Raw genomic sequence first — 26197 nt, 5'->3', positions numbered from 1 at the left:
TGTTTGACCAAGAATCAGTGAAGAAAATGTGGCGGTGCGAGCTAAGACAGAAGAACGGGGCGCACAATAGTAGAACAATAAAACGCATCGGAATCGGTGTGCAAGGTTTCTATGCGTAATGATTTTTTTCGGATGACGGATTAGAAAAACTCATTTGAAAAAAACGGACTCAGTAAAGGCCTTTAGAAAGAGAGACAGTTGGTCATAATCTGAATTGGTGACACTAATCTTGGGTGTCCACCTTGAAACTGTTAATTGTACAGATATTCTGTGTGACGCATTCAGAGTTTTTTTAATCTGCAGGAACAAACAAAAAACAAAACTGAAGACTGTTAGAAATCTGACGCGAGGAGTCGTCTGTGAAATCATGAAACAGAGCTCAGAGTTCACATCAGTTTATTGGAGGAACATGAAATGCGTTTAATTCATTCAGCACTCGAACGACCAACATGACAAATGAGCAAAGTTTATTTTCCTCCAAACTGTTTTCAGTCCGTCCTCATGTCCATTCTCCAAACGAGTACAAACGTTTAGTTTACGTTTGGAAAATGTTTTCGCTGTGAAGTTTTATAAAAAGTAATAAAATAGTGCAACTTTTTTTTTAAACTTTGTTTTCGTATTTATCTACATATAAACAGCAAACTAATCACTTTCTATCCTGAAATGAACAAGTTCAAATATGGAAACACTGAAAAAGAAAAAACAAGTTTACAAATTTACAATCTCTCCAGATTCCTTAAAAAACAGCCGCTGCTGACATCATCACAGGTGGGAAATGAACGAACCAATCGAAGACCGAGCTGAACTGAGAGTATAGGAGCCCAGAGAGAACACTACGTAGTCACAAACCAATTATCTCATCATCTTGATAAATAATGTTGCTCATATTTAGATGTTAAATCCGTTGGCCTGAGGTCAGGATTTATCGATCAGGTTATCTGTAGGTATCAGACAGTTCATTGTCGATGAGTTGAATGTGTTCTTTCCTGTTCATCAGATAGTGTTTGATATATTTCTCTCAATGTAACAGTCTTTGAATTTTAGACATGAGCACCACAAAATAAAATTTATCAAGAGAACTAGATAATGAGAAAGTCGACTACAGACGGCAGCTGAACAGAGTTTGGACGATCTCGGAGAAAAACTTCTGGTGTCTTTTGGAAGATCTTCAACTTGTGTTCGGTCTGAAGGTAGAACGAGTCCAACTGAAACGATCCAGGTGTGACATTAACGGAACAGTTCAACTGACACACCTGAAACCACAAACCAGCAGTCTGAAGATCTGTTAGAGCCCCCTCACAGTTCTAATCTGTACACTGTCAGTGTGATGTGATAAGGTTCTGTTCAGGGTTCACTGAGGAGCTTTGGCTCCATCGGAAGCCTCGATGCCCAGCAGGGCCTGAACTGCCTCCAGGGGGACACCCTCTGGGGTCTGGATGTGCATGGTGGTCCCGTCTGGACCGTTCACAATCACAATCCGGTCTAAACCAGGCTCTGCCAGCTGGACTGTCAGCCCCTCGGTCTGGATGTAAATTTCCTGACCCTCCTGGAGCTCTTTGGGCTCGCAGGGATCCGCTGAGCCTGACTCTTTCTGCTGGAGCGAAGAGGAAGCCGGAGTCTGGACTGAACTGGACTCAGGTGTCTGGGTGGAGCTGGACTCAGGGGTCTGGGTGGAGCTGGACTCAGGGGTCTGGGTGGAGCTGGACTCAGGTGTCTTTGAATCTACGGTGGTTTTGGAGCTTGAATCCAGAGCTTTCTCCAGCACCTTCATCTGGGCTGTGATGTCACTGGTGCTCAGGACCTGGTCCTGGCTGGCCGACAGAGGCTCTACCTGGGCGTCAGACTTCAGTGGCTCCACCTGGGTGTCGGTTTTCAGAGGTGTCAACTGGGGGACCATCTTCAGAGGCTCCACCTGGGCGTCGTTCTTTAGAGGCCCCATCGACTGGTCCTCACCTGGGCTCACCTCCATGGGCGTGGGCGTGACAGCTGGTGGAGCCTGAGTGGAGGGCATCTTAGCAGAGGTGGAGCCAGAGGAGCTGAGGGACCAGAGAAACACATTCAGACCTAAGTAGATCAGATCAGCTGTGATGTGATACTGATACTACACACGCCCAGTGGCATCACATGACAGACCAGGAAGTTGTATTTCACTGGTTGGTTACTACAAAAATTGGCTTTAGCCTGGTGCACTTCCTGACACGGTCAATGTGGCATCAGCGTATTTTAGTGTCTGACTGACAGCTAACAGCTTTAACTATGCATCCCTTGATATCACCTGTTCTTTTGTACTACACTCAGAGGACAGGGGCGGGGCCAGCTCACCTGGAGGTGGAGTCAGCAGTGGTGGTCAGCTGTTTGCTTGCAGCTGGAATCATCAGAGGAGAGACAGAAACTGAGCAGGGCTTCAGATTGGAGGTCACAGAGGTCACTGCTGTCCCAACTGGGAGACAAGAAATCAGTTCAAAATGTTTATCAACACACACATCAAACAGGACACATGTAGTCTAGTGTAGTACAGATGTAGTAGGGTGTAGTACCTGCTCTGGGCGTCTCGATGCCATTCTGGTGAACTGGAACGCTGTTTTCCATCTTGAATCTCTTTGAAGGCGGCAGCATCTTGGAATTCTGGGAAACAGAGTTTATTTAAGTGACTGACCAGCTGTTCTAGTTTTCCATGTCAGAGTTTGTTAAACCTGCTTTCTAAGACAAGCCCCTGGTCTCTGATGTTTAAAGGTACTCCTGCTCTTTAACCTCACTGTGCTGTCAGTGTGTTTACCTCCATGTATCGGACGTTCTTATTAGTCAGACTGGAGCTGGGAGATGCTCCAGGAACCACTTTCATCCTGTTCAGTTCATCCAGGATCCCCAGAGACCTGGCAACCTGAAACACACAGTACAGTACATCACACAGGCCCGGCAGCCTGTACACTGCTGCATACAACCCACAGCAGATTGTCTCTGACCTCCAGAGTAGAACACAGTAGAACTTCTCACCTCGATGTTCCTGACCTCCAGGGGCATGGCTCCACTCTGCGGGCTGACAATGTATTCCTGAGCAGCCTGTCTCACCTGCGCCTGAAGGGACTCAAACTCACAGTAAATGTCTGGAAACCGAGTCCGAGCTGGACCGCCACCCTCCACCTGCAACAGCCAGAGGACACAAGACAGATTATTTTCTCAGTAATACCAGAGACGGAAAACACCTGAGAGGTAAATAGTAGAGTAGCAGAGACCTGACCAGAGGACTGAGTCACGGTCAGGCCGCAGCTACGGACGTCCACACATACAGAATGTATTTGTGTATATATTCATACACTGTGCGTACCTTTGCCAGGAGCAGCTCCCAAAGACTCAACACTTTGGTCAAACGAGGAAGAACAATGTCCATCAGCTCCTCATCCTCGCACTGCTCCACCAGCTGTCAACACATGGTTGTCATGGAAACACAACGACACATCTGTCTGTCTTCATTACGGTCATTACATCGTGTCTCAAAAGAAAAACTTTACTGTGAAAGCCTCCACTTCCTCCTGCTCACCTCCTGCAGTCGGTCTCGTCTCCTCTCCACCTGTTGCTCCGCTGTTACCATGGTGACGGAGGAGAGCTTTGGAGGTCTGCCGCGACGGCCCCGCCTACTGACAAGGCCCACCGTCACCTGAGTGAATAAACCAAACAAATGAGATGATTATTTACCTGAGTTAATGTCATGACGAAGAGCAGCAGGTGGAGGTTATGATGGACTCTACATGTGTGATGTGCTGGACTGCAAGTAGTTAAATTTGTTCAGTAAAAATGAACCAGTATGAACTGAATTGACCTTGGGTGGCGGCCCCAGTGATCTTCCCCGTCCCCGTCCACGCCCCCTGCCTCTGCCTCGTCCTCGTCCTCGGGGCCGGCCGGGGCCTCTGTGATGAAGGCCCCTAAGTCCTACAGCAGCTGCTGGACCGCCCTCCACCTGAAGACACGGTAAGTAAACTAGTTAGCTTATTGATTAGTCAGACAGACAGGAGTAAACTACTCATTTGATAATCTGATAGCCAGTTACCAGTGCTAAACTGGTTAGTTGTAAAGCAGACTCATTAACCAGTCGGTTAATCACAAACTGACAAGTCATAGAGCAGACTAATTAGCCAGTTAAGCACTCAGCGATGAACTGGTTAGTAATAAAGCAGACTCATTAACCAGTCAGTTAACCACTGAATTATAAAGTGGTTAGTTACAAAGCAGACTTATTAACTAGTCTTTTAACCACACAGCGATAAACTGGTTAGTAATAAGCAGACTAATTAACCAGTCGGTTAACCACACAGGAAACAGAAATATCATCCTCCCCAGTAATCTGAGCTCTGATTGGTGAATCGGTCTCTTACTCTGTTTGTTGCTGTGGCAGCAGGTTTGTCCTCTTTCTTCTTCTCCTCCTCCTCCTCCTCCTCCTCCTCCTCATCTCTAACACCTCCTGTTGTTGTCTCCTGTGATTGGTCATTGTCTCTGAGTGGGCGTGGTTCATTACTGGGCGGATCGGGCTCTCCATGAGTCGGGTTCAGTTTGTAATGCCGATTTAGGCCACCAGGACCGATGTAGGCCTTGTCGCAAGTCTGGCAGCGGTGGGACCGGGACTTGTGGCTGTAGGTGAGGGAGGGGGAGGCACCAGGGGCTGCGCCATCCTTCCTCCCGCCCTCCTCCCCCTCCTCCTCTACACTCATGTCAGAGTAGTCGTCAGAGTCAGACTGGTGGCTGTCGGCCAGGTCCTCTGTCTTTATGAACTTGTAGTCTTTGGCTTTATACTTCGGTGGTCTGGAGACTCGACCGGATCTGGTCTGGACCTTCGCTGCCTTTTTCTCCCTCCTCTTTACCTTCTTCTCTTTCTCCCTTTCTTTGTCCTTCACTACTGGGGGCGCGACTGTAGGGAGCGGGGTCACAGGGGCCAGAGCCACTGAGGCAGTTCGGGCAGCAGCAGGTGAAGCAGTCTGTACTGGGACCGCTGCGACGACTGCAGGCGGTTTAACAGGACTCTTATTTGTGGCTGCTGTTGTGCCGTTTGCAGGGGGTTTAATTAGTGGGACGTTAACAGTCTTAGTAGCAGGGGTGGGCAAGGTCTTGGTGACAGAAGGGGTCTGGACTCTGATGTGGGCGGTCTTGGGCATGGAGGGGATCTGGACTCTAATGGGTGATATTGCTGATTTCTGACCTGCACTGGAGACAGTGCTTGCTGATGTCGTCTGTCCTGTGAGCTTGTGGACCAATGGGAGCAGAGATCCGACGACGGGAGTGGGGCTCGGCAGCAACAACTGGATGGGGGGGTCCCCCGGGCTCTGCTGCAGGATGAACTGCTGACCCTGTTGACCAAGCATAGGCTGGATGTGAATGATCTGCGCACTGCTGGTACTGCCATTGGAAGACAGCTTCACCTGCGGATGACTGACAGCTATAGTCTTCTGCTGGGGTGCGGGGGCAGACTTCACTTCCTGTTTAGGGGGAACCTGGATCTGGATCCTGACGGGCTCCGACTGAAAAGGACAGAAGAACAGATGAAAACTTTGGAGTGATAAAACCTGTAAACACACAGACGCTTCATGATGAACATATCATGGTCAAAAGAGATCATGTGATTCAGCCGAAAGCTCCAGAACAGTTACTAAACACTTTAGCATTATTTTACAATAAGAGATTAAATAATCTGCAGATTAATAATCAATAATGAAATGAATCAGCAGCATTGAAGTCAGTGTTTCCATCATCATTACATACTGTGTGTCTGCTGTTTGATCTCAGTTCTTATTCTATCCAGCAGGTCTCCTGTCATCTCCTGAACTCTTGTGGGGTCCCCACCCTCAGGTTGGGAACCACCACTTCAGTGAAAATTGATGGATAAGTTTTGTCCTGTTCTGATGACGGAGCAGGGCAGCAGAGAGGTGAGTGGAGTTCAGTCCAGACACACAAACAGAACCAGGTAGGGGATTCAGTCTGGACCCATCTGGACATGGTGAATCCACTACAGTCCACATGAACCAAACTGGTCTAATAAAAGGCTCCACATCTGACTCACCTTCTTCTGGATCACCTGGACCGAGCCTCCGGTCTGCATGGCGACCTGCTGGGCGACACTCTTCAGCTGCTGGGAGGCGTTGTTCTGAGCTGTGGTCTTTAAGTTCTGCTGGGGGACCTGGACCTGCTGCTTCAGGTTCTGCTGGGGGACTTGGACCTGCTGCTTCAGACCCTGCTGGGGAACCTGGACCTGCTGTTTCAGACTCTGCTGGGGGACCTGGACCTGCTGTTTCAGACTCTGCTGGGGGACCTGGACGTGGACCTGCTGCTGGGACTTGGTGACCTGGTTGATGACCTGCTGCAGCTGGCTTGGGTCCAGGGCTGTGTTGTGGACCGGGATGGTTTTGACCAGCTGGCTCTGCTGGAGCAGCTGGGCGGCCTCGGTGTCTGAGACCTGGACGATCTGCTGCTTGGTGAGCTGCTCCAGCAGAGCCTGCTGCTCCTCGGCCGTCAGTCCGGAGCCCTCCACCAGGCTGCCGTCCGGCTGCACGTAGATGATGGTGGTGTTAACCAGGTCCGGGCCCAGCCCGGTGAACTCTGTGCCCACCAGGATGCTCTGTTCTTCTGGGCAGTTCTGCAACAAGTCCGCCAGCTGAGCCTCGGACCCTGTCTGTAAACTCTCCCCGGGCTGACTGACCTCAGCTCCGGACTCTGTCTGTGAACTCTCCCCGGACTGACTGGTCTCAGCTCCGGACCCTGTCTGTGAGCTCTCCCCGGGCTGACTGCTCTGGTTGGCGCCCGCTGCAATTACATTCTCCCCGGGTTGGGTGATCTGAGCAGCGAAAGCTGACGGTAAACTGTCACCGGGCTGGGTGCACTGAGCAGCGGGGGGCTGAGCCGCGGCCCCCGGCGGCTCCGTGGCTGTTATTGTTCTGGTCGAACCGCTGTCATCCTCGTTGTTCGCCATTTTGGCTGAGAGCTAACTGTTAGCTTAGCTCAGAGTGGGGGCCAGTCGGTGGTCCAAATCAACCTGGTCGTCGATCGATAACACCAAATATATAATTTGTTATAAAATCAGTGTGTGCCGGTGAATAAAACGCTCCGCTGGGATGAAGGGCAACATTAACGGGAGCGGTGATAACGGGGGCAGGTAACGGTTAGCTGGGGGAGTTTTGTACTAGCCTAGCTTAGCCGTCAGCAGCAGCGGGAGCGCGGACCTCCCGGACTGGCACACCGGACCGGACTCATGATTTATGGTTAAAATATTTTAATGTTAATTATTTTATAATTACGTATTTTATGTTGGACCTAAATATTCTATTAAATGAAAGTACCTACTAATTTCTGTCAAAATTCACATTTAGATAAAACATTCAAAAATAAAGATTTTTTTAAAAAAAAATGTGTGTAACGGTTAGATTAGTATCATAAGTGAAGACATAAATTTAAATCTAAAACAATTTTCATCGAGTATAGATTTATTCATGTGCTGGATGTAACGATTATTTCATGTTTAAAATTTACTATTTGAAAGCCAATATACGATTATAACACGGAAATAAACGGATCACATCTGTCTCCGTGCATTAATGGGGACTACATTGTATTTTTGTATGTTTTTTATTGTAAAACATTTTTATATTCTGTTTGTTTATTGTTATGAAAACAAAACAAATCATATTCCTTCTGTGTGAAAACCATGTTGGTAATTGTGGTAATAACAGGGAGCATTTTTCAGTATTATTGTCACATTTAAGTAAACATTCAGTGCCTCTCATTAAATTAAAGATAGAAAATATTTGATATATTTTCACATTTTGACCTGTTAACATAAAAAGTATTATTCACGGCAGCAAAGCTCAATATTTATTTATTTATTTTAATATTTTAAATGGAAGAAGAGATCCAATTTCCGGGTTTTCCAACCAGCAGTAACTGTGTTTCCGTTTCCTGTCATTCATTTCTAAATTTATTTATGAAATTATCGTCAGAAGATAAATAACAAATAGATTAAAGTGGGAATGAAGTACAGACAGTGTGTGGTTTAGTGGGTTAATTTAAAAACAGAAATCAATTTAAACAGAGAAATGAAAGATTGTTATTATTCCGTGTCCTGTCTGTAGGTGGCGCAGTTTGTTGACAGCAGGTCAGTGTCAATATGAAAGCTGTCAGACGGACAGACAGGGCGATGTCCCATCACTAATGTCCTGCTGTAACTAAAACACCTGGAACAACATCTGGAACAACATCCTTCACTGTAAACTCTCAGTAAGTGACTGTCGGTTTTCCTCCTGCTGCTAACATTAGCCTGCCTGCTAACATCGAAGCAGCTGGTTTCATGTGATGCTAGCTAGCCCGCAGTGTCTCTGTGATGTAGAGGCTAGCTTAGTAAACAGCGTGATGTCTGCGTGACATTATGTGTCACTGTGTTGTTTTGGGAATGCTTACTGTATGCTGTCAGGTTTCACAACCGCCTGCTGAGCTAACATTGACCTGACGGTGCCGTATTTTCCTGTACAGACAGCGTCACACCAAGCCCCATTCAGTAAATGGCAAATTCAATATTTGGCTCAAGTTGAGCTGACTCAGCTTAACTGCAAAGCCTGATGTGAGCTTTGTCACACTTCGTGAAGTTGTTTTGTTTCATTCGGTGTATGTCATCTTCACCAAACGGCGTTTAAATACTGTTAAATCTCAGCTGTTTACGTTTGATCACGCTGTTCGTTGCCGCCCTCCATCACCCCAACGTCGGGTAGGGAGAGTAGTACAGCGGAAACTGCGGATAGATAATAAAAGGTTAACTTGTTGTGGAACGCCAAATGCTGTCACCGTGAATAAACCCCAACGACTCGTAATGTCTTGTTATAACAGTACTGTGTAGTCAGATCAAGAGTAAGGGAAATGTGCAGACTTTTGTGACCGAGTTTGGTGCAGAACGTTCACGGTGTTCGTCACGCCAAACGTAATAAAGCATAATGGCAATTTGAACTATCTCTCCATTTGAACTGAATACAGTCACTTCAAAATCTGAATTAAGACGCCAGTTAGTTTGGGTAAGTGTTTCTCTTTAATTCGGCATATATCTGGTCCAACATACCAGACAGCAAATATTCACAAATCTGAGTTCACTCCAGATGAATATGAAGCAGTTCAGTTCTGAATGCACCTCTTCTCATGTTAATTGTCTGTTGGTTTTTAAATGGTGGTTTTGTATTGACTTTCAGGACCAGTTGAGTCCAGTTCAGCAGAAACATGGCGACCCCTCCTTCTGTCCTGAGAGAGTTCTGCCCGCTCTACTATCTTCTCAATGCAATCCCAGCCAAGGTAAAGAACCATTCCAAACCAGACCAAACCCAGGCCAATGTATGGAACCGTTCCAAACCAGGGTGAAATCCATGCTAGGGTACTGAACCATTCCAAACCAGACTAAAACCCAGGCCAATGTATGGAACCGTTCCAAACCAGACCAAAACCCAGGCCAAGGTTTTAAACTGTTCCAAACAAGATCAAAACCCAGGCCATGGTACTGAACCATTCCAAACCAGACCAGATCTCAGAACAAGTTACAGAACAGTTCCAAACTAGGCTAAAACCCAGGCCCAGATACTGAACTGATCCATATGAGACCAAAACTCAGGCCAAGGTACAGAATCCTTCCAAACCAAGGCAAAACCCAGGTCAAGGTACTGGGGGCGCCAGTAGTTCAATATGTAGGGGCGTGTCTTGGGAACCCAACGGTGGGTTATAGAGACTGGACTGAAGGACATGGATAAAATTTTACATTATTATTGTTATTAATAATGTTGTTTTTATTATATATTGATTACAATATTAATGATAAAGTTAATATTAAAGATGCTGTTTATCTTAATGATAATGATGTTAACACTGACGATGATGAAGGCTCCTGCATCTCTCTCTACCTGCAGGTGCAGCGTGGGTTCAGGTCCGTCCTGGTCTACCTGACGGCTCTAGACAGCAGCAGTGACTTCCTGGCTGTGGGCAGCAGTATTGGAATGCTCTACCTGTACTGTCGCCGCCTCGCACACATGAACAAGTACAGCCTGGAGGTCAGAGCTCTTCTTCCTCTGAATTAACAATGAACAATAAACTTTTTCAAAAAAAAAATGACAGCCCTGGGCCTCAGTATCCCAGAATGCATTGTGCTGCAGTGGTGTGTTCAGGTGATCCTCATAATGTCTGTGATGATTAATGTTGTTTAATTTTAGAGAATCAACACTTAAACGTGGAAACAGAACACCAGTCTCACTTCCTGTGTGTGTGTGTGTGTGTGTGTGTGTGTTTCTGTACATGTGTGTTACAGGGAAAGACTGATGCAATCACGGCCGTGAAGCTGCTCAGCTGTTTTGATGATCTGGTTGCCGTGGGAACAGCATCAGGTCGAGTTGCAGTCTTCCAGCTGGTGTCTCCACTTCCTGGTCGAAACAAACAGGTGAGAAGTCTGACAGGTGAGTTTCAGAAAGCTACAGCAGGGGCAGTATTCAGATCGTCGATCAGCGCCCTCATGCTTTATATATACTGTTGGTGACTCTAACTTGTCCGTAGGTGTGAATGTAAGGGTGAATGGTTGTCTGTCTCTGAGTGTCAGCCCTGTGATAGTCTGGCAACCTGTCCTGGGTGAACCCCGCCTCTAGGCATTGTCAGCTGGGAAAGGCTCCTTTACCTCCTCCCCCTGTGACACTGTACCAGGATAGGTAGTTATGGTAAATGAATGAAAATAAATTGGGCTGTTTTTTATTCTGGGTCTACACTTAAAAATGAAAAATTCTAAGCGTTTCTAACAAAAACAGATGACGCCAATTATCTGTAAAACTACTGTTGTTACTGAAGAGCCACTGTCCCTCACAGCTAGTCTGCAGTGCCAGGAGATTTAGGAGAATGCCACCATTACCAGAACCATCATTCAGCTCAGGGCCTTGAGACAAACTCACCACCAACAATGGCTCTTTCAGACACAACACCACCTCTCTTTTTCTTTCTCTGTTATTGTAGTTGAGGCGTTTCGATGTGGTCGGCCTCCATAAAGGCTCTGTAACGTCTTTGGCGTGGAGCACCAACGGGATGAAACTTTTCTCTGGAGATGATAAGGGGCGAGTCGTTTTCTCCTCTCTGGACCTGGACCAGGTGAAACCACAATTACACAACAGTCATATTTGATTAGCAGATAAATTAAAACGACTCAGACGAAAAAGATTAAATGATTCTGAAAATTTTTGCAGATGAATTTTCAGTTGATCAACTCATCAATTAATTGACTCTTGTTGCAGCTCTGCTTAATACACACCATCCTGACTGTGTGTTTGTGTGTGTGCAGGGAGTGTGTAAACCTGTGCTGCTGTTGGAGGAGTCCTCAGGTGTGGTTCAGATGGAGTACAGTCACCAGATACTACTGATCTCAACGCAGCAGAGATCTCTGCTGTACTGCACACAGACACAGGAAGTCCAGCAGCTGGGCACCAAGCCCCGCAAGAGGTAAACACGCCACAAACATCTGCTACAATCACTGTTGTTATCAGATATTTTACACTGTGAAATACTGATATCAGTATTGGTCAGACTGTAGTTTGAACACCTGGATATAGCATCTGACAGACACCTGGAATATATAGAACCCAAGTTACATCAGTACCTTTTCTGTAGTGTTAAGTGTGAAGAGGGGCCTTTCACAAACCACCTCCTACACCCTCTCCCTACCCACCCTCACTCCGTTTCTGTGTTCATGTGGAGGGTCTTCCATATAAACCCTCCAGCAGCGAGTCTGTATTGATGCCAGCTGACCATGTGCGACAGCGTATTGTGTTCGTCATGAAGATGCTCCGTACAAAAAAAGTTCTGCGACTAACCTTACAAACGTAAACTGCTCAAACTAAGACAAACATTTATTGCCGTTTTCGACAGCCACCTTGGTTTGGACCATCAGCTCAGTGCAGCAGGGACTTGGGGGGTGGCTGCGGTCGGTGAGGCGCCACCACTATCCGCTTTTGGACCTACTCTAGAGAGGGTCCATCTCCGGTGCAGCTTGGTGTGGCACAGCGCGTCTACACTGATAATGGAAACACAACCATATCAGATCACAATCAGATCATTTAAAAATTTTCAGGTGAACAATAGCAGCACATAGAGATTAAATATAAGTGCTACAAATATATATATATATGAAGAACCTTAAATTGGATTAAGCTTTTTCTCCATGCTTACTAAAAGTTACGACAGTTCCTCTCCCCGCCACTGAGAGTGAAGTTTGTCCCAAAGCTTACTGCTGTGTTTATCCCCTACATTCAACTGTGAAGGTGACACCAACGGAGATACACTCCCTGACATAGTTGGAGTGAGGAGGATCCGGTTTGGGAAAGGCCCCAAGTTTTCACTTTAGTGTGACTGAACCTCCGAAGTCATCTGGATGATGTCATCGTGCAGGTTCATGTGTCTGATCCCTCATTTTTGTGGACAGATCTAAAAACTTCAGTATCCATGAGCTTCTGCTGCCGTTGTCATGGAGACGAAGGCCGTAAGAGCGGCTGTGAATTCCAAACACATCGCCATGGTTACTGAATTCAACCTAAAGTTGAGCTCAACATTAAAAGTGATCTGATTTAGCATGAACTCATCACACTTACCTGAAGCGTCAGTGACATCAGTCCCCCTGAGCTGACTGGGAGCTACTGTATGTAATCACCACTGTACAACAACTGTTACATGTAGTTTTACTGCTGTTGCATTTCTACCACTGATACTCTCAGCAGCGGCAGGTTCGGAGCCTGCTTCCTGCCGGCTCTCTGTAAACAGAGCGATCTTCAGGTGTTTGCTGCTCGACCTGGACTCAGACTGTGGAGGTCTGACGTCAAAGGACAGGTGGAGGACACCCGGCTGCTCAAACCCCTCTTCAACGCACAGGTACAGTGGGAAAACACTGCTAACACTTACATCCATTCTGTTACTGATCCAGCTGTGAGCAGACACTTCTGCTGAAGCCACATCATACAGATAGTTTTACCAGAACTGCTGCTAATGTCACTGCGACTGATCTATGAGACAGCTGTAAGAAGCTTTATCAGCTCTTATCCAGTGACTTTCAATAACTACATGAATTGCAGTCTCTCTGTTTGTTCATCCACCTGTCTGTCTGTCTCAGATTCCTCAGTTTGAGTTGTTTCCTCGTCCTGATCCAATTGGAGCGTACCGTCCAGCAGACAGACAGCTCGGTCTGCTCAGCTGTTTCCTCAGGGAGGGCTGGATCCTCAGCTGGAACGAGTACAGCATCTACGTTCTTGACTGTCTTAACGAGGTGCTACAACTATTTTTATATACAGAGAACTTGATTTTGTGTGAATGTATACACTGTGTGATTGTTACCCTATGTGAATCCTGATTATTTGTAATATCTGATCAGTTTTGTGTTTGCTGTTTTCAGGTGATAATCGGAGCGTTGGAGAGCAGTGGAGATATTGTGTCAGTGTCGTGTTGTGACAACGAGATCTTCATCCTGAAAGGAGACAGAGACATCATCCGTCTCTCCAACAGCCCTGAGGGACTGGCCTCCAACTGTGAGTAGTACTCCTCATAGTAGGTACTAGAGCTAGGCTAGCCAAACAGTGGTAGTGAGGAGTGGGTGAACCCTGCCGTCGGGTCATTAAGACTGATTATCAACCTGTCTGTGTCTCCTCTTCAGTGTTGGACCTCTCTGTCCGTGTGTCCTCACCTTTGGCCACACCAACAATCTTCCCACCAACCGGATCAGTGGAAACAGCTCAACCAATCAGAACCATGGCGATCATTGTAGAGGGTGGGGGCAGGGAGGAGGGAGGGGGTGGATGGGAGAGGCATGGCGAGGACGGAGAGGAAGAGGAGGAAGTGGAGGAGGCGGAAGAGCAGCTGGAGGTGACTGACAGCTGTCTCCTATATTGGTTTAACTGGTTGACACATTTACTCATGGACAGTTTAACTTACCTGTCTGTGTCATGTGATCCGGTTGTCCAGGTGACGGAGCAGTTCTGCCACCAGTCCGGTTTATTCACCAGCAGCTCTCGTAGCCGCAGCAGCTCCATCACTTCCTGGGACAGTCTCCATGGAAACACCCCGGTGACCACTTCCTCCGAGCAGAGCTCCAGACGCTACAGCGCCCCCCTGGGTCAGGGCGAGATGCAGCAAGAGCTCGTGGTGAAAGCCATCAGGGTGAAGAAGAAGAAGAGGAGACGACAAGGCAAGCAGACAGACAGACAGACAGACAGACAGACTGAGACGGACTGACTGAATGTTTTGTGTCTCTGTGTCCGTCCTCAGACAGCAGCAGTGGGAACCGCCTCTCTGAGAGCAGCTGCTCAGAATCCATGTTTGTAGTCCAGGACGGCAGCTGTAGTGACGGAGGAAGCGGAACTCCTCTAAGTGACAGAGCCTCGCTTGTGGGTCTGGACCTTCACAACCAGGACTCTCCCGAACAAAACCAGGAACAGAACTCACAGGAGGGAGGGAGTGGAGATGTAGAGATGGAGTCTTCCTCCACCCAGTCTGGGTTAGTACCTGAGGACCAGCAGACAGTATCATTGTGTCACCTGTCATCAGGTGTTTGTCTCATCCTTGTTTCCTTGTCTCAGCTCCCTGCTCCCTCCAGACTCCCTGCTCCTCGAGGGTGTGGAGAACAAGCTGAATCCAGGAAAGGACTCTGGTTCTGGTGCCGAGGCAGTCGTCCCCCCAACCCCGGATGTGGATCTGCTTCTCGAGTGCACTTTCTCCTACATGCACAACACTGAGGAGGAGGATGAACAGGAGCAGCAGCCAGTGGAGGAGCAGGAGGACGAGTTTCTGAGCCCTCTGATTGGACCAGATGAAGAAGAGGAGGAGGAGGAGGTGATGATGATCATGGAGGTTCTGTTATACTTAGATTAGTAGACGTTAAATTTTAACGTCGAATTACTGGTCATAACCGATTCTATCAGAGAACACTTTGAACAAACAGCAGATAAAAAACTACCTGAAGTTCATGTAATTAATAAATGAATTTCCTCTGTGTTTGTGTACAGATTGATGACCTCATGCCCCCTCCTCGTCTGCCGGACCAGATGTTTTACTCCACTGTATCAAATCTGGACAGAAAACCCAGCATGTCCAGTGATGAAGAAGGAGACATCTACTGTCACAGTCTGCCCCCTCCTGGCAGCGGTGGAGAAGTCCTCAACTGTCCAGCTAATCAGGCAGAGAAGACAATAGACAAACAAATGGACCAAGACGCTCAGGACAGAGACACGCACAAATCTGACCAGGTGAGACAAACACACAAACCTGACCAGGTGAGTCTGTCAGCAAAAAAATATGAATATATTTTTTTGTCTTGTCTCTCTGCAGTTGGCAGAAAGCTGGATGGGATACTCGGGACCAGGATGTGGAATACTGAGCCTGCAGGTGACTGACAGGTGAGTCAGCAGACTTTATGTGTGGTGTGTGGACCAGAGTTCAACTCGTCCAAGTCCAAGAGAGCAGTGACCAAGCCAGGTATCTTACAGGTGACCTGTGTGTTTTAGGTATGTGTGGTGTCTGGACTTTAAAGGAGGACTTTTCTGTAGCCCTCTGCCTGAAACTGGACTCAACTGGCAGCGTTTTGAAGACAACGTCCACCAGGTGGCGGTGTCACCCTCAGGTACCCTCAGGTTTACTTTGACGTTTTACTTCATTTTTCCTTTTAAACTGACTTCATCTTCCAGTTCAAACACTGAGTTGATCTCATGTTAAAGCCGGCAGCAGACTGCCAGGTGTACAGGTGTATGTAGCATTAGCCGGATGCTAACTGTTGCTCGCTCCGTCAGGTAACCTGCTGTGGAAGGTGGAGCAGAAGACTATGACGGCGTTTGCTTGTGCAAAAGTAACAGTTAAAGGGAAACGGCACTGGTACAAAGCTGTGGAGCAAACGGCCTTCGTGGCTCTCAGTGACGACTCCGCCTGGATTATCAGGACCAACGGCGACCTCTACCTGCAGACAGGTAACTAACCACCTGTCTCACTGTTTGTCTCACCTGTTCAGTAACCGCAAACTCAACAGGAAGGACAGATACAAACATACCGGTTTCCATATGTGACGCTGCAGTTACTCTGCAGGGGTCAAATCTAATCCCTCTCAATCATCACTTATGACCAGTAAGCAGTGTGTGGCGGTGTCTGTATCTGCATGGGCTCTGTCTTGTGCCTGGATTTTCTTATTTCCTTCTTATCTTGGTTTGTTTAGGACGTTTCTGGGTGTCAGCCTTTGGGTCATGGTGTGTAGCCCCCAGCCAACAACAGCGTGAGGTCAGGACTATATGAAAATGTAGCCTTAGCATGATTCCAAGGATGTTGGTCTGTGAAGCCAACACTTTGTTCCAGATTGAAATATCTCAAAAAGTATTTGGAAGGCCTGCCATGAAAGTTGTGTCAGTAATCAGCTTGTTAGCATGCTGATGTTAGCATTTAGCTAAGTTAAGCATTATCTGGTGATGAAGATGCTTGTTGACATAACGACGAGTTCACGTGTGGTTCGCATTCTCTAACAGCCAAAGTAAAGTTACTCCAAAAGACGTGATGAGAAACCAAAAACTCAGAGGTTCATCATGCTGCAGATGCCGATAGAGCGGAGGTTGGCACTGGTTACCATGGTTATGTGTCTCTAATTGGCAAGGAGGCTCTTAGGAAGTGACAGGGTAATTACAGTGCATTCGAAAAACATACATACTACTGTTTATGTACACAAAAGTATGTTTAAAGGAAAGTACACAGTGTGTAGTGACCTCCTAAGCAATGATAGACTAAAAAGTATGGCTCAAGGTGTATCACCCAGTTCATTGTTTCTATGGCAACTTTTTTACTTAATGCTTGCATCCCAAAAGCATGATGAAAATTTTATTTCCAAAACATGATTATCTCAAGTGGTAGTAAGAAAAAGAAAAATATTAGGAGCCTTCAAGAAAGGTCATCGAATGTTTTCTGAGTATTGGTTTAATGACAGCTGTAGTCCTGGAGGTAAAACTGAATAAGTGACATCATCATACTGGAGGTTTCTGATTGGTTTACAGAAAATTAGAGTCACATTTAACAGACAGATGTATGTTATTCTCCCTTAGATACTCTTGATTTAAACTTAATTTAAACTCTTTTAGTCAGGCTGATCTTTGAAAACACTCAGAATCCTTTTCATTTGATGTTCCTCCTGCAGCTGTAATGTCTCTGTGTGACCACCCGGGGGCGATCTGCTGCTGTAACACCTCAGGTTCACTCTGCAGACTCACCTCTGCTGGAGTTTGTTAGTTTTATCATACAGATCACATGCGACATATGAAGGTGAAGCTCTGGATGCTCAGCTGATGGTGTGTTTCCTCTGCAGGGTGTCAGCAGGATCCTCCAGGATGTCTTCCTGTGTGTTGTTTCCATAGTAACCATTGTCTCTGTGTGTCCGTCAGGTCTGAGCGTGGACCGGCCTTGTGCTCGCTCTGTGAAGGTGGACTCTCCCTGTGTGTTCAGCCAGGTGTGTGTGAGCGCAGGTGTGGTCTGGGCCCTGAGCGAACACAAAGCGTTATTCTACAGAGAAGGACTCAACAGCTACTGCAGCGAAGGAGAGGGCTGGAAGTACGACACCGTCAGGTACGACTCCTACTGCTACTGCTGGAGTACTGCTGTGCTACAGTACACAGACAGATGTAGTACTGAGTCGACTTCCAGTCACTGATATTTCATTGGCGTTTATGAAACAGTTTATGTCGGTACTGTTTGTTCACACTCAAAGGTTATTAGCATTATTAGCTTGGTTAGCATGCACCATTAAAATCAGTTGGACCTTTAGCTTTGAGCTAGTTTTTAAATGAGCCAAAGGAGAGGTAGCTGTGGATCTATTGATCACTGTTTACAGATACTCTGTGTTTCTTATTGTGTTACTGTGTGTGTGTGTGTGTGTGTGTGTGTGTGTGTTGCAGTGAGGCTCAGGGTCTGGAGTTGATGTGTGTGACCCTGGGAGACGGTGGTACAGCCTGGGCGCTGGACGCCAGTGGCAGCCTCTGGTTTAGAACTGGCATCTGTTCGTCCAGGCCGCAGGGCGACGACGACCACTGGTGGCAGGTACGCAGAGACAGGAAGTCTGTCTGTCTGTCCCGATCTCAGTTCAGCTGTGCAGCCTAACAGCCTGTCTGTCTGTCTGCCTGTCTCTCTCCATCAGATCAGTATCTCAGACTACGTGGTCTTTGATCAGGGCAGCCTGTTCCAGACGCTGCTTCAGGCCACCCAGAGTGTTGCCACGGTAACCAGGGCACCGGTGGAGCGGGTCGTGGCCTTCCTGTCCCAGTACTCGCAGTGCCAGCCGAGCCTGGTCAGCGCCAACAGCAGTGGAGTCTGGGTGGCCTCGGGGCGGAACCAGCTGCACCTGGCCCGCGGCAGTCTCGTAGGTCAGTAGAGTCCAGTAGGGCTCAGTAGAGTCCAGTAAAGTTCAGTAGAGTCCAGCAGAGTCCGGTGGAGTGCAATAGAGTCTGGTGGAGTCTGGTAGAGCTCAGTAGAGTCCAGCAGAGTCCAGTGGAGCTCAGTAGAGTCCAGTAGTCTTGGAAAGAACAGTAGAGCTCAGTAGAGTCCAGTGGAGCTCAGTAGAGTACAGTAGAGGCTAGTAGAGCTCAGTAGAGTCCAATAAAGTTCAGTAGAGTCCAGCAGAGTCCGGTGGAGTGCAATAGAGTCCGGTGGAGTCTAGTAGAGCTCAGTAGAGTCCAGTAGAGTCCAGCAGAGTCCAGTGGAGCTCAGTAGAGTCCAGTGGAGCTCAGTAGAGTCCAGTGGAGCTCAGTAGAGTACAGTAGAGGCTGTTAGAGCTCAGTAGAGTCCAGTATAGTCCACTACATTCCAGCAGAGTCCAGTGGAGCTCAGTAGAGTCCAACAGAATCCAGGAGAGCTCATTAGAGTCCAGTAGAGCTTAGTAGAGCTCAATTGAGAACAGTAGAGTCCAGCAGAATCCAGTAGAACACAGTAGAGTTCAGTAGAGTCCAGTAGAGCACAGTAGGGTCCAGTAGAGCACAGTAGGGTCCAGCAGAGCTCAGCATAGTCCAGTAGATCCCAGCAGAGCCCAGTGGAGCTTAGCAGAGCTTGGTAAAGCCCAGTAGAGCTCAGTAGAGTCCAGTACAGTTCAGCAGAGTCCAGCGAAGCTCAGTAGAGTCCAGTATAGTCCAGTAGAGCTCAGTAGAGCTCAGTAGAGTCCAGTGGAGCTCAGTAGAGTCCAGTATAGTCCAGTGGAGCTCAGTAGAGCTCAGTAGAGTCCAGGAGAGTTCAGTAGATTCCAGCAGAGACCAGCAGAACAGCAGAATAGACTTTGGAGCACAGTTTTCTAGTTTTCAGTTTCTTAGTTGCTCTTTATGTTTGGTTCTCTCAGGAACTTTCTGGCAGAACGTTGTTCCAAGAGGAACCGTCTCAGCCACCAGGTGGACCTTCATCACGTCTTCAGCTGTGCCTCACAGAGAAGGTCATACACCTCTACACTACACACACCTGTACACTACACATACCTGTACTCCTCTACACCCATATGGTCACCATCCATCTGTCATATATTACACTAAACACACTGATCATCGGTCTACCTGTGTGTCACCTGTGTCTCAGGTACGTTCCTGTGGTTGGCTCAGAGCCGGAAGGATCTGTTCTGTGTTTGGGACCAGGATGGAGAGCTCCGCCCCTCGTCTGTCCCTCTACCACCTGAGGTAGAAACACGTGTCACCTGTCTCTGTGTCTGATTCTACTGGTCTCTTTTCACACCAATGGTCTCCCCCTGTGTTCTGCTGATGTTCTACTGTGTTCTGCCTTGTGTGCTCAGATGGAGCTGACCCACCTGTCTGCCTGTCGTGACGCTCTGTGGGGTTTGGACACTCACGGTCGAGTCAGTATCCGTACGCTGTCTCCGTCCTGTCCCTTTGGACTCCACTGGACCCCCCTGGACCTCAGCCAGCTCGGTACGTACCTGAGACATACAGGAGAAAGACTCTGCTGATATTCAACCAGCTGTGTGTCATCGCATTGTGCGAACGTTGTTTGTCTTCAGAGATCCCTGTCCATCCGGTGATGTGGTGGTTCACTTTTACACTGTGATCTGTAGCCTATAGTTCGGCTTTAGCTTCTAACTATCTTTGTCTTTTTAACCTGTTGTTGCTGCTGAGTCAGTTTGACATCCTGGATATATCCTTCAAACACAGACTGTAGACCCCTCTGTCTGCTTCTCTCTGGAATCACTCTTTCATGATAATATTTCTACAGGGAGTGCAGTTAGTTACAGTGAGGGCTCCATGCTTACTCTGACAGCTTGACGGACCATCAATGTACTGTAGTTTTACACCACCAAAACTAATAAGTCCCTTATGTTATTCCCATGGCCTTGGAAAGTCATATCAATATTTATGAACACAAGCTGCTCTCTCTCAAAGCCAGAAACCAGAGAAGGAAATCTCAAACTTGTGATGTCATAGGTTATGAAGTCTGGAGTTGCTCCACTGATAATAAATGTGAGCCTGATTTTGTTTGTTTTCTTTTTTATACCCAAATGAGCTTCACTCTACTGTAGTGTTCTCAGTGCTGAAACACTGGCTGCTCCCAGTTAGGCCATAGGAATGATGTATGAATTTTGAAAATGGGGGTAGTTCCCTTTTAATGTCTTTAATTATGTAACGAAGTTGTTGGGTCTGATTTGAGGTCTGTGATTGGTCAAAGAGTGAGTGTGTGTTTGTGTTTTGGGGGGCGGGGGGCATCATTCACGTGTGGTCAGATTTCAGTTTATCAAACTCACACATACACACACACACACACACACACACAGCTGTGTTTCTCTGTCACATTGACAGGTGGAGGTTGCGTAACAGATTTGTAATTCAGAGGTCAACATGAAGAGTGTGTTCCTGTGTGTCTGTGTGTGTTTGGGTGTGTGTGTGTGTGTGGGTGTTCCTGTGTGCGTCATACTGTAACCTGACTGATAGGTCAGATCTGTTTTTAGTTCCTCCACACGTCTCACTAACAGAAACCACATGACTGTCTGTCTGTCTGTCGTATCTACAGCTGATACAAACCAACATCTTGTTCTGGCTCTATATGTGTTCGTTACTTTTGTTTGCACAATACTAATATCTGACAGCTAATTAATTACTCACTTTATTAGTAACTTAATTCTCTACTTTGTTCGGTTTCAGTTTATTCACAAGAAACAGTTAAAACAAACGACATGAGATGTAATGGAGATGTGAAATGAGACCCTGACAATGAGAACAGGGGCCCAGACACGAAGCAGAGAGTATTTAAAATGTGTTTACCAACACGTTGTCTAGCTTTAAGAAAAAGAAAGTATATGTATTATACAGTAACATCTCCAACCTACAAAACTCCCTAAAACAAATCCATGGTGACCCAAACTAGTAAATGGTCCCAGTACATTTATTCCATGAGGCTAAACATTGTTTAGTAGCTAAGATATATTAAGGAGAGACATGGCAAGTGGAAATAACTGTCTCGTTTGTCTCGTTTGTAAGAATTGGGACAAAACCTTATTTTTTTCAATTTTTTGTTTAAGTTTTAACTCTTCAGTTAGACTGGGAAAAAACATTTTTAAAGATTAAAGTCTTGACTTTAAAACCTTGTAATGGGCCGACCTCCCAGTGATTTAATTTTTTCTTAAATGGCATACATGATGAATGTTAGAGGTGAGATCTGGCGGAGTTGACAAAAAGTTAAATATTTATTAATTTCACAGCAGTTGTAGTAAGTCGCTGTTTTATTATTCAGTGTTGCTAAGAGTTTTCTTAAAGCTAATGAAAATACAAATTTTTATCCCTCTGTGTCAGCAATCGCTATGGCCAGAGGCATTATGTTTTCAGATTGTTTGTCTGTCCAATTCTTGTGAACGCAATATAACAAGAATGTCTTGAGGGAGTTTCTTCAGCTTTGGCACAAACATCCACTTGGACTCAGCGATAAACTAATTAAAGTTTGGTGGTCAAAGGTCACTGTGACCTTGTCTGTCTTATTTTGTGAACGCAAGATGTCAAGAACACCTTGAGGGAATTTCTTAAAATTCGGCGCAAACACCCACATGGACTGAGCGATAAACTAATAAAAATTTGGTGGTCAAAGGTCAAGGTCACTGTGACCTCACGTAACTAATATTCTTACACTTTTAATGCCTTATTGAACAGAGAAATTCAACCCTACACCTTCTGAATTTACGTCTCTCTGTTTCACCAAACTAAAATGAAATAAAACTCACCAAAATCATCTTGATTATTCTTGTTAGTCATCTATTTAGTTAGGCCACGGTTCTAACAATCACTAACTGGTCAAAATAAACCCTGAATTAACCAAGTTAGATGTGACAATGCACTGTTTTCCCCCAAGGTCTCTCTTTCTGCTGTTGCTGGCCAGCTGTTGACAGTCCAGTAACGTCATCCACACCCCCACCACACCGAGTCTCGTGTCTGTCAGCTCAGCTCCCTGTAACTAGTGTTTTCATAATTTCTGTTACTCTGGTATCAAAAACAACCAGACATTTCCATCTGAAATACACCTCGTGTTCGTGTCCTCCAGATCTTCATACTTGTTTTGTGGTTTATCAAGTTTGCCAGTCGTGTTTTTGAATTCATACTTTAGGAAGTCCTTTACCGATTCTGTGATGGAGTCGCCGAAAACCTTCTTGACAAGTTCAATTGGAGAATCCACCAATATCTTGCTGATTTAGCTGATGAAAGTCAGTGAAACAGCAGATCAGTCTGCTTATTGTGTTTTGAAGATATTTTTTTTGGCATTTTGCCTTTAATGGACAGGACAGGTAAGCGTGAAAGAGGGAGAGAGAGAAGGGGGGATGACATGCAGCAAAGGGCCACAGGCTGGATTCGAAACCGGGCTGCTGCAGCAACAGCCTTGTACATGGGGCGCCTGCTCTACCCACTAAGCCACCGACGCCCCAAGCTTATTGTGTTTTTGATGTCAAGTTTGGTCGAGGTAAACCCGTGCTGCACTGTGGCGCAGTCGTCTTCACACACTGTGTTTGTCTTGATTCAGTTTCTTTGCTTGTTTGTTGCATTTATATTTTGTAAATGTTAGTTCGGTTGACCTAAAAGACAAAACGAGCGTTTGACATGATGGACAGCTGCAGCAGCATATCATTGACATCCCTAGAGGTCAGCAGGACGGTTGGTCAGTCAGGCCTGAAACATGAAGCTGTTTACCAAAAACAGACTGGCCTGGAATCTGTTCTGAAACAGGACGCAGCAACGTGATGCTGCTAACATTCCACCTCTTCACATCTGAAACTGTAATACTGTAATGTTTCTGTTTGGACAGCGCTGCATTTGACCTGATGAACAGCTGGTTCTGTCATATAGGTCACTGTTTGCCACAGCTTGACATGTTTACTTGGGTGGAACAGTATGTGACAGTGCAGTGTGTGACGGCAGCGTGCCAGGGAGCAGCGTTGTGATGTGTGTGACTGAGTGGCATTGTGATAGCTTGCTTTGTCTGTTGTTGCACTCACAGTCTTACTACACGATGTATCTTCATAGAATGGTTTGTTTGATATCCTTCAAATTAGTGCCCCACGAAAGATGTTACATCCATAATGTACAGTTACGTCACTGACATAAAGTTACTAAGGTTAGGTTGAGGAAAAGAAACATGGCGAGGACGTACTTTAAAATGACTCAGAGTTTGCTCAAATTTTACACAGTTGCGAATACGCGTCTCCAGGGAAAGTCCACTTTTTTGTGATCCACCACCCCAATCTGCCTCCTTACAAAACTACTCCGGACTGCTTCCTTGCTTACTCCAGTCAGCACATTGGTCACGTGGTTGCAGTTTTTCAAATTACATAGGATATGTATGAATTTGGGTGCATTACTTTTCGTAGGAAAACATATGAACAGTTTATGAGAACAGCTATCTGGGGGGTCTTAATGTACCTGGGTGGATGTTAATCCTTAGGGGTCCATGAGGTTCCTCGGATGATCCATCCATGTAGAGGTTTTAGAGGTTCTTAGGGCAGTTCGAGAGATACTTAAGGGGTTCTAGTAGTCCAGGTTTTTAGGTTTCACGTGCTGTTGCATAAAGATGTAAATGTGTGGACAGGTGTGTTCAGGTAAAATGTCACCTGTGTGTTACAGGAGGTGTTCGTCTGGTCAGTGTGAGTTGTGGCAGTCAGAACGTCTGGGCTGTGGACAGTCGAGGAGTAGTTTACTTCAGAGTTGGAACCCAACCTCTGAACCCGAGCATGATGCTACCGGCCTGGATTCAAATAGAACCACCTGTACAGGTAACAGAGAAACTCAGGATCCACATAGAACCACCTGCACAGGTAACAGGGAGGATCCACATACAGTAGAACCACACTTAAAAGCAACAATGAAACTCAGGATCCACATAGAACCACCTACACAGGTAACAGGGAGGATCCACATACAGTAGAACCACACTTACAAGCAACAGTGAAACTCAGGATCTGCGTAGAATCACCTGTACAGGTAACAGAGACGATCCACATAGAACCACGTTTACAGGTAACAGGGAAACTCAGGATCCAAATACCTGTCCAGGTAACTGTGACATCATGTCTCTGCAGCCAATCGGAGTGCAACTGGTCAGTATTCAGACGAGTCCTAACGATCGTCTTCTCTGGGCATTGGACAACAGAGGAAGTGTCTTCGTCAGAACTGGACTCAGTGATGAGATGCCTGTGGGGACGGACTGGGAGCTGGTACCAGGTACATTCCTGTCTGTCTGATCGACACACCTGTCTGTCTGATCTATACACCTGTTCAGTTAGAACACTGAGTCACGTTCTTTGGAGCTCATGTAGACATGGATTCACTGTGAGTCACCAGTATGTTTACTGGTGCTCCTGGTCTCAGTAATATTGTGTATACTGCATTAACACATTGTGTTTACTGTTCTAATACTGTGTGTACTGTATTTGAATGTGTGTACTTGTATTTGTGTGGAATAGGTTTAGCCGTCAGTCAGCTGGTCCTCAGCTCTCGGACAGTTTGGGTTCGGTGTGTAAACGGAGATCTGGCTCGACGCTACGGCCTCTCTGAAAGAAACCCTGCAGGAGATTACTGGAAGAAGATCCCTGGAAACGCCAACTGGTTAACTGGTAAGACTGTGTTCATACATACTGGTGACAGGACAGGTGTAACAGACTGATGCTCAGGTGTCTCAGGTAACTCAGGTGTCTCTTTGTCTCTTCAGTGACTCCAGATGACGAGTTGTGGGCAGTGACTCTGATTGGTGGATTGTCTCGTCGGCTGACCAAGCTCCTCCCACAGACTCTATGTAGACCCGCCCCCTCAGGCCCCGCCCTCAGCGGGGACGATGTCGACGATGAATGGGAGCTCATCTGACCAATGACATCGCTGTGATGTCACCACTGTTTGGTGTCGGTCTTGTGGGTTGCAGTGATGTCACAGTGACACCACTTCCTGTTTACAAACTTGCTCCTGAAGCAGTAAGTGGACTGTGTGATGTCACCGCTGGACCGACACTGCACAGGCAGGTGACATCACTTCCTGGGACTTTTAAGACTAGAGGACATTTCTGAAACAAGGTGGCTGCACAGAGGGAGCCCAGGTGGCTGCTGGGAAATGAAGTGAACTGAGACTTATTTTTTGTTTTAACAGAAAGCACTTTATTCTAAAGGGACAGTGGGTTCTGACTGGTTCCTACTGGGCGTCAAACGGCTCGTTCCTCTCCAGCTCCAGTTCAAACTGGTTCAGTCTCAGTTGGAGTGGCTCGAACTGGTCCTAACTGGTTCTAACTGGTTCTAAATCTACTAATATTTATTCCAGTTTAGTTCATACTGGTTGTTGAGGATATTAAAGGGACATTTCACATTTTACTCCAGTTTTGTTCATTCTACGTCAAACTGGTTTGGAGCGGCTCGGACTGGTTTCTTGACCTGCAGTGAGGTTAAGCTCTGAGGTCTCAACTGGATTTATATTAAAAGATAAAACTCTTGGGAATGGTCCTTTAAACTCGTCGTCTTCTCTCCTCCTCGTCTCCGACAGCGTTGCCATGGAAACCTGTGAAGATGTGACTCCGTTGTGATGTCATGGTGATGTCAGCTGATGGGTAGGATGTTCTGCTGCTGACCAATAAGAATTCAGTGTAAACTCACCTGTTGTGTGGTTTCATTAATTATTAACTTAATAAACATGTTTAAACACAACAGCGTCAGTTTATT

General features: G+C 46.5%; 2 protein-coding genes across 5 annotated transcripts; one reads left to right on the top strand and one right to left on the bottom strand.

Annotated features, from left to right (window-relative positions):
* Positions 1 to 381: 381 nt before the first annotated feature.
* Positions 382 to 6968, bottom strand: znf839 (zinc finger protein 839). Of its 4 annotated transcripts, none has more exons than XM_050061288.1 (11): positions 6047 to 6968; positions 5424 to 5507; positions 4371 to 5336; positions 3818 to 3955; positions 3539 to 3655; positions 3326 to 3418; positions 2995 to 3141; positions 2777 to 2881; positions 2538 to 2625; positions 2323 to 2440; positions 382 to 2036 (listed from the first exon to the last, which is right to left on the bottom strand). In XM_050061288.1, the coding sequence occupies exons 1-11, from the start codon at positions 6950 to 6952 to the stop codon at positions 1352 to 1354; spliced, it is 3447 nt and encodes a 1148-aa protein (XP_049917245.1). In that variant the 5' UTR covers positions 6953 to 6968; the 3' UTR covers positions 382 to 1351. The 4 variants fall into 4 exon arrangements, with proteins under 4 accessions (XP_049917245.1, XP_049917243.1, XP_049917242.1 ...); XM_050061286.1 differs by having other exon boundaries at positions 4371 to 5507; positions 6047 to 6268; positions 6302 to 6968; XM_050061285.1 differs by having other exon boundaries at positions 4371 to 5507.
* Positions 6969 to 7120: 152 nt separating this feature from the next.
* tecpr2 (tectonin beta-propeller repeat containing 2) lies at positions 7121 to 26182 on the top strand. The gene is made up of 28 exons (XM_050061284.1): positions 7121 to 7241; positions 8109 to 8253; positions 9210 to 9309; positions 9915 to 10055; positions 10310 to 10438; positions 10999 to 11130; positions 11321 to 11478; positions 12747 to 12900; positions 13139 to 13291; positions 13418 to 13550; positions 13676 to 13884; positions 13984 to 14206; positions 14287 to 14515; positions 14598 to 14850; positions 15024 to 15263; positions 15346 to 15413; positions 15522 to 15637; positions 15804 to 15977; positions 17427 to 17607; positions 17937 to 18078; positions 18176 to 18401; positions 19364 to 19453; positions 19594 to 19691; positions 19805 to 19940; positions 24123 to 24271; positions 24578 to 24719; positions 24962 to 25111; positions 25207 to 26182. The coding sequence occupies exons 3-28, from the start codon at positions 9238 to 9240 to the stop codon at positions 25356 to 25358; spliced, it is 4050 nt and encodes a 1349-aa protein (XP_049917241.1). The 5' UTR covers positions 7121 to 7241; positions 8109 to 8253; positions 9210 to 9237; the 3' UTR covers positions 25359 to 26182.
* The last annotated feature ends 15 nt before the right edge of the window (positions 26183 to 26197 follow it).

This window comes from Epinephelus moara, chromosome 14 (assembly GCF_006386435.1).
Source record: "Epinephelus moara isolate mb chromosome 14, YSFRI_EMoa_1.0, whole genome shotgun sequence".
In the NCBI taxonomy this organism is placed as follows: domain Eukaryota; kingdom Metazoa; phylum Chordata; class Actinopteri; order Perciformes; family Serranidae; genus Epinephelus; species Epinephelus moara.
This window is presented reverse-complemented; position numbering and strand designations above follow the sequence as displayed.

Bases quoted from the DNA above. Each gene is read 5' to 3' on its own strand.
- znf839 (XM_050061285.1), bottom strand. From the start codon at position 6,952: ATGGCGAACAACGAGGATGACAGCGGTTCGACCAGAACAATAACAGCC. The intron at 5,508-6,046 runs GTGAGTCAGATG...TGTCCTTTTCAG, and splicing joins TCCAGGTGATCCAGAAGAAG to TCGGAGCCCGTCAGGATCCA. The intron at 2,882-2,994 runs GTGAGAAGTTCT...TGTGTGTTTCAG, and splicing joins TGGAGGTCAGGAACATCGAG to GTTGCCAGGTCTCTGGGGAT.
- tecpr2 (XM_050061284.1), top strand. From the start codon at position 9,238: ATGGCGACCCCTCCTTCTGTCCTGAGAGAGTTCTGCCCGCTCTACTAT. The intron at 15,264-15,345 runs GTGAGACAAACA...GTCTCTCTGCAG, and splicing joins ACACGCACAAATCTGACCAG to TTGGCAGAAAGCTGGATGGG. The intron at 24,720-24,961 runs GTACATTCCTGT...TGTGTGGAATAG, and splicing joins GGACTGGGAGCTGGTACCAG to GTTTAGCCGTCAGTCAGCTG.